Genomic DNA, 8,072 nt, shown 5'->3' on the forward strand with positions numbered 1-8,072 from the left:
TCGTCATTAACGAGGGCGCCGGGCGCGGCTCCTCCCGGTACGTCAAACCGAAGACAGAGCCGGGGCTCGCCGCCGTGAAGACGGAGCCAGGGCTCGCCAGCGGCGTCAAGGAGGAGCTCGACGACGCGACGGCCTTAAAGTGGGCGCGTAAAGACTAGGCGCGAACAGAGCTGGAGCGCCAGCGCCACGCCTACAAGCAGTTCACCGCTCGGCGCCGTGGCCGCGACGAGAGAGGCATCGTCGTCCTCGACGACAGCGACGATGACGCGTCGCCGCCGCCGGTCCGCCAGGGCGACGCCGGGCAGGGGTCCAGCAGGGCGGCCGCGTCAAGGGAGAGAAGGCCGGCGAGGACGACAAACAAGGATGTCGGTGATGTCGGCGACTTCACCCCGCTCAGCGCGTTCTTCAACCCGTAGTAGTAGTTGCTGTCGTTTTTTTAAACTTTGTTATGTAATGTCATATTCGCCAAACTTTAGCCGAATATTTGTCCAGTTTGTGAAACTTTAGTCGAATTCCTTTTTTTTAATAAAAAAACCGCCTTCTGGGGACGACCCTGGGGCCGGCGGCTGGGAACTCGAAAGCCCCCACGCCGAGTTTTAGCGCCGGCTCGCCCCCAAGCGGCGATTTTACACGCCCCCTGAGGGAGCAACAGCTGGAGACACTCTAAGCAAATGCAAATGATACCAGGAACTAGTTGACATTGATTCTTTCCAGTGCATGGAGTCAAACAAAAACGCTTATAGAGGAACCTATGAATTATATTGTAAATTTTCTTACAGACCCCAGGAACTAGTTGACATTGATTCTTTCCGGTGCATGGAGTCAAACAAAAACGCTCACAGAGGAACCTATGAATTATATTGTAAATTTTTTTATAGACGATGTAACCATTATCACTAATAAATAAAGAGGTTGTTTTACTTCAAAAATAAGCACTCATCGAGACAAACTAAATGTACCAGCATAAGCTAGTATGAGAAAAATACACAAGAAAATACTAAATTAAATCTAATAGCTTGCCCTCGTTACTTGAGTCAAATATATATCCCTCAAGTTTTCCACATTACTTACATAGTCAAGTACAGTATATCTTAACTTGCGTACATTGCATACTAGTCAAGACAAATTTAACCAAGATACCAACATCCAACTATCACTTGACATAAACCAATAACAACCATACAGCAACTGAACTCAGACATCATTTGTAAGTTTGTGGAAATGAGGTAGGTTCTGGACAAGAGACCATGTGACAGTGACTTCAAACTTACAACGGTGAACTTCAAGCATACGCATGCTCCTGGAGGTTTTCTTGGCTCTGAATGCTTCTGAATCTCTCTCAACAGTTTGATCCTCCAAGCTACTTGCCATGACGGAGACTATCAACTCTCCATTAGCTTCAACAGATACAACATTTCGTGAAAGCTGTATGATGCCATCAGCTGCAAGAGGCAACTTATCTCCGAACGCAAGCAACTCAATTTTCTTGGCATCAATACTGGCCGTATTGGCAGAAATTAGACCTTGAAAACCTTCTGGCCATTCCCCACCAACAACTCTCACACTGATGGTGGCCTCCACTGAATTAACAATATCACCCAGCATCAATGCCACTGTGCTAAGCTTGCTGGTGCTGACACGTTTAATGGCATATGATTCACTAGAACCAGAATCATGATAATAAAAAACTAGATTACTCAATTCTCTATCCTCTGATTCAGTTCTGCCCTTAACTCGCAAGTTAACATCAAAGGACGCAGGATCCACAACAACAACAGCGCGGGTAGGACCTGTCAGTCTCAGACATGGATTCTGCATGCAAAATTTAAAACGTAAGTTATGTATCATTTATCTCGAGTAGTGACTGGAGCAAATATAACCAATCTATGCTGATGTCAAGAAAGAATGCGTCCACTGACAAGTAATCCATTTATTACGCTAAACTTAATAACAAGTGCTTGAATTAAATATATGTTGGTAGAAAGCACAGGAAAGGCAGAATTTTCCAGAGGTGAGCCCATGAATTTGAGTTGGGTCAGCAAGCATTTCAAATGTCTAAAACTCTTGTATTTTAAACAAATAATATGTAGATTGAAGAAAAAGAAGAGGCAAACATTGAACATCACAACTGAAGCATACACTTTAATACTATGTACAGTATGGAAACGCTTTATAGGCAAACAAAAAGTGGTATTTCTGAGGTGTGCATATATACTCTAAAAACTTATTATCTAAGATATCAGATTGCAAACAACACTAGAGGATTTTCAAGCAGAATTTCACATGGGAACACAAGAAATTATCGAGTACATTGAAAATGAAGTACTGGCCTCAAACAAACTGGTCAAGAGAGGGTAAAAGTTGCACACGCTATTCCATAGGATTCGACTATACCTGGAAATAATCTACAGTAATGTTGGCATACTTTTATTTAGAACTCAGAACATTTTGCAGACAAATAGCAGGCTTCCCACTTGCATTTGCAGATTTATTCATACTTCACGGATTGATTATTTGGTATATATTTGCCCATAACAATTGGAAGAGAAAGTAATTATTTTCCCACTTTACTTCATGTTTTAAATCTCGTAACCATATATATATATATATATATATATATATATATATATATATATGTCACAGTATCTAAATAACATTATGGAGGTAACAATAATATGGCACGTGAGCAACGAGACTACAAACCTTCCTGTCAATGGTTTGGCAGTTATGCCTGGAGCGGTTGAAGATGATGTTGTGATTGTCATCAAATGAGTCGCGTGCGGCAATGATACCATAGACATCGAGAGGCCAGTCCAACCCACCTGTGATGGCTCCAACCCTGACCGAAAAGACCTGCAGAGTTCGCATGGGGTAGGCGGGACCACGCGGAGGCTTGTCGTCCGTGTAACACATGGGCTGGGTGGGTGCTGCAGATCAATGTGAACCAATCAAGACGCTTAGCGGCGATTATCTTATTGCTAGAGCAATTGATGAGGAGGGAGAAGGGGATTCGGGTCTGCTTACAGGGACCGAAGGAGTCGACCCACAGAGATTCGCCGGATTCCCGGTGCCTCCTGGCATCGACGGCCTCCCAGTAGTCGGTGGGATCGAGCGCCTGCAGCTTCATGGCCTCCATGTTTTCCTCGACCCACTGGTTCGAGATCCTGATTGCCTCGGGGTCTCCCGTGGCGATCCACTTGATGACGGCGTCCAGCTCCCCCTTCCGGTCCTGGTTCCTGTGCGCCTCCTCCCCTTTGGCTCTGTACACGGCCGCCGCCGCGACGTCCTCCTCGGTCATCGTCTTGGGCTTGAAGACGCTCCTGTCCTTGGCCCTCTCTGCTTCCAAACTCTTCCTCGCCCACTCCAGAGCAGCCGCCTTCCGCGCGCTCTTCTTCTTGTTTTTGGGGGCCTGGGCTGTCTTCCTCCTCTCCGCCTCCTCCGCTGCCTTCGTCGTCCCCTCCTGCCTGACCGCCAGTATCAAATCGACGTACGCATCAAACTGCTCCTTCCGCGTGAACTCCATCGCCGCTCTGGTAGAGAAGAGCCAGAGGAACCCTAACCCTAGATCCACTCTCGCCTTCTCTTCTCTTCTCTTCTCTTCTCCGGGCCGGTGGGCGATTTGGGGATGCCGGGCTAGTATAATGTTGAGGGCCGAGCTTGCGGGTTTGGCAATATAAAGAAATAAACGTCTCGCAAGCCAACCAGGAAACAAGGCCGTGCTTGCTACCTGAGGTCGATTCGGATCCGATGGCCCAAGTCCTTCACGAAAACAAATTTGCAGGAATCAGTATGCCATCCAACCTTTTTGTGAAACAAAAATTCCTTTTTTGCTTTTTATTTATTTCTTTGTGCAAGTTCGTGGGTTTTCGTTTCACATTTTTCCTTTTCTGTTTTTGTTTTTCCTTTTTATTTTTTCCTGATATTTTTTTAAATGCATGAACTTTATTCGAAATCAATAAAAAAATTTGAATTTTGTGAACTTTTCTTCGATATTGATGAACTTTTTTCCAAATTGGTGAACTTTTCAAAGTCGATGAACATTTTTGTAACTTTCGTGAACCTTTTTCCAAAAGCAATGAACTTTTTTTCAAAATTGATGACGTTTCCCAAATTTGTTAACTTTTTTTTCAAATTTGATGCACTTTTCTCAAATTTCATGAACTTTTTTCCAAATTCGATGAACTTTTCCAGATTCATGAACGTTTCTAATTTTGGTGAACTTTTTCTCAAATTTGATGAACTTTTTTTTCAAATTCAATTAACTTTTCTTTCGAATTTGATGAACTTCTTCCCAATTCGATGAACTTTTTTCAAATACGGTGTACTTTTTTCCAAATTCAATGAAGTTTTCTTTTGAATTCGATGAACTTCTTCCAAATTAGATGAACTTTTTTCAAATAAGGTAAACTTTTTCTAACCCAGCACATGTAGCTGCTAAGATCGTGGAAAAGTGGTGGCGACAACACATGCTTGACTTCAATGGTGGTGCTTTTTGAGTACCCCGGTCTCAAGCTCCGGGATGAAAACCTAGGTCAGAACCATGTCGGTTATACCTGGCAATGACGATGTTTCGCCGTCGTTACCTTGTTGAAGGCATTGCTCGGAGATGCTCGGACAATTTCTTCAAGGTGAAAACCTATAATTTGCCCTGTGGTGGTTGGTTCCGGTGACGGCAGTGCTCGAGCGTCGCTCCCTTCCTGAAGGCATTGTCGTTGAAGAATGTCGATGTCCTTGTGGTGTCATGAGATGATTGGTGCGGATATGGTCATTGTTGTAGGTTGTCGATCGCGATTTAGAACGCTTCGGGTCGGGTTTTCTCTCTCTCTCTCGCTTAGGGATAGCTTTGGTCTTATATGGCTTTGCTATTTGCCGGCGGTTTTGTGTGTGTGTGTGTGTCTGTGTGTGTTGGCTGTGTATATCCTAACTATGCAGAGGCCAGGTGTGTCCTCACTATGTTTGTACTATCTTGATGCTCCATTTTGAGTAATAAAATCCACCGTTTGTCGAAAAACTTTTTCAAATTCGATGAAACCTTTTCAAATTCAAGAACTATTTTCATTTTTGCGAACTTTTTTCAATTAGTACAACCTTTTCTTTTATATTCAAATAATTTATAGCGGGTATATAATACATATGTTTTAAGTTTTGTACTGAAAGAAGGCTCAAATAGCATTGTTTTCCTCCAGTAAACAATAAACTGAGTTTGGCCGAGTGGTCAACGTGATTGCTATTCACTCTGGCGACGGGAGTTTGACTCCCTGCTCCACCCAATATACCTGACCCCGTAACTTTGGGAGAAGGGGTGCTCTCCTATCTTTTGATTAGGAAAGCGACACATACCATGGGGTAGTGACTGTTTATTAAAAACATAGGACTCTCTTAAGTCGTAACACGATGTATAGAGTCTAACACCTGTCCGGTGCTAGAAGGTCTGAAGGAGAAGTGTGATCAACTTTGAATGGAAGCCCCGGTAAACGACAACAGTAACTCTAACTGTCCTAATGTGACAACCCAAGACCGAGACCTCCATTATTATTATTTTGTGTTATGTTCATGCGTGCTTGCTTGCTCGCTTGTGATGTTTGTTTTATTTTATTTTGCATAATGCATCTTCTCCATACCATTGTTGTGTTTGTTTAATTTAGTTGCTCATGTGCATTGCAACTTCTTTTCTTCTCTTGATCCTTCCATCAACCCCATGCTCACTTCCAACTTGGTTTCACCCAAGTTTCAAATCCCTATGCCACTTCCTTCTTTCCCTTTTCTCTATTTTGAGTTGCAAATAGAATTGCTCAAATAAATGTTCATCTTGTGCCCATAAATCATATTTATTACGTAGGGTCATCCTATAAAATTTAAGCCCATTTGGATTCAGTTTGATTAGGTTATAAATTCAGGCAAGTTTGAATTAAATTCGAACATGTTTAAATTTATAGTCTGTAAAAATTCCCAAACTAATTTGATTAAATCTGGCATATTTCTTGGTTTCCCGAAATATGTCTCTCCGTCCCTACTTCAACCCCAAACCCTCTGTACTTTTCTCTCTATTTATGTTTATGCAATAAATAGAAAGGGAAGAGGTAAATCAGAGATATGAGGGAGAAGAGAACCCCAGCCCAGCCCCCGCAAGCCACTGGTCCAGGACGACCCACCAAACCCTAGAGGCCCAGCCGGCAACCTCTAGGCCTCAACCCTAGGCCGAAACATCCATCTCCATCGACCCCATCTCTTCCTCTGTCTGCCGCCTCCTGCTTGACCCTCCTCTCTCGCTTGTCTCCCTCCTCGCGCCAGGGAAGCGAGCTCCCTCGTCCTCGTCGTCCTTCAGCTCATCGTCGCTCCCTTGCCGTCTCCGGCGCCGCGTAGGTGAGTGCCACTGCCGGAGCTGCTCCTTCTGCGGCGCCCTACCCCGGAGCCGCGCCGGTCCTCCCGTCCCCGCTCGCGCCAGGGGCCCGAGTCCTTCACGCCGCGTCTGTCATGGCCTCGCAGCCCGGCCTCCTGTCCCGCGCCCAGAGCACCTCCTCTTCGTCGCCTCCCCACCATGGCACCCCGCAGCAGAGCACCACGGCGCCCATCTCCTGCGCCTCCCCGAGCAGGAACTCCGCCTTCCCTGCGCCCGTGTTTCGCTGACCGGAGGCGTCGTCCTCGACCGTCGCCAGCACCGCTGCCCCGCCTGCGTCCTCTGCTCCGACCGTCTCGTGCGCTCCCTTCGTCTGCGTGCCCAGGGCCGCGTCAGAGCCGTCTCCCTGGCCAAGCTGCTGCCATGCTCCGGCACCGCCCTTTGCTTCCGTCAGGCCGCGCCACTCCGCTACACCCCCTCTCCTGCCTTGACTACACCGCCTGGACGTGCTCTGCCGTCTGCCATCTCCAGATTGCTCCCGCCCGCAACTCCTCCATGCCCCGGTCACAAACCTCCAAGGCCATCGTTCAACGTTGAGACCTCTGCCCTGGAGTACCTCAAGTTCGTCTACACAAAACTGCAAAGTACCTCTATGCACGAATACGCCAAGACCGTCCCGGATATCGTCAAGTACCACGATACCGATGACATCCACTACTACTATCAACGAGGGTTTCGTCAAGTTCAACTACATTGACTACGAACAGTGACGACCCCGAATATCTACGGACGTGTACGACTACCGTTGTCCGAAGAACCGCGGGTCACAAGCGCCATGAACAACTACCATCGCCGTGGATCCGACAAGTTTGCGAGTACGATTACTTCCCACGACTACCCTCGAGGACATTGGTTCCATCAAGTTCGACGACAACAAGGGTACAAGTACAGCCGTTGTGATTTCTGACAAGACCGTCGCGAGAACGACTACTTCCACTACCGCCCCGATGATCACCGATGACCAATAGTACCACTACTTCCACTACGACCGTCCCGAGAACGCCTACTTCCCCTACACCGCATCGAACTTGACCCGTTTCGAAAACGCACGCTTCAAAGGTATAACGTCGAGACGACCGCCATGGACGAATGTTGCGTGATGTACGAGACGGACCCCGTTTTAGCACCATGCCTGTTTGTTTCGTGCACGACCCTCAGTTGCCATGCCACCGACACATGGGACATCCGGTAAATGGAATCACCCCACCATCACTAACTTGTTCCACACATCCGCACACTTCTCTTTTGCATCGGCATCTCAATCGAGTTATCGGAACCGATATGTTGCCGTGGCATCATTGTCGGATTCGTTGCCGTGGCACCCCTTTCGTTTTCCGCCACGATGACAAATGCTTCATATCATGCTCATGGCAACAATTTTCATAAAATTGCATAAACTTGCATATGCCATCCGCATAATGATAAAAACAATTAAAATGGTTAAAATTGTTGTTGCATTAAATTGCTATTGCACATGAGGATTTACCGGAATTGTTGTTGCATTAAACTTGCCTAAATAGGTAGTTTTACTTATGCTTCACCATATTGCCATGTTTAGTAACATTTAATATTGTTGGGTATATAAACGAGAGAGAGCTAAATAATTGATGTGTTGTTTCGTCAATATGCAACTCGTTGCATATTGAGCTCCACTTAACTTGTAGTTTTGCTTGTG

At 46.0% G+C, this 8,072-nt stretch overlaps 1 protein-coding gene across 1 annotated transcript; it reads right to left on the reverse strand.

The window, feature by feature from the left end:
* Positions 1-983: 983 nt before the first annotated feature.
* Positions 984-3,641, reverse strand: LOC125544835. Its single transcript, XM_048708608.1, has 3 exons — positions 3,025-3,641; positions 2,704-2,927; positions 984-1,812 (listed from the first exon to the last, which is right to left on the reverse strand). The coding sequence occupies exons 1-3, from the start codon at positions 3,521-3,523 to the stop codon at positions 1,195-1,197; spliced, it is 1,341 nt and encodes a 446-aa protein (XP_048564565.1). The 5' UTR covers positions 3,524-3,641; the 3' UTR covers positions 984-1,194.
* Positions 3,642-8,072: the final 4,431 nt, after the last annotated feature.

Source organism: Triticum urartu, chromosome 1, assembly GCF_003073215.2.
Source record: "Triticum urartu cultivar G1812 chromosome 1, Tu2.1, whole genome shotgun sequence".
Classification (NCBI taxonomy): Eukaryota; Viridiplantae; Streptophyta; class Magnoliopsida; order Poales; family Poaceae; genus Triticum; species Triticum urartu.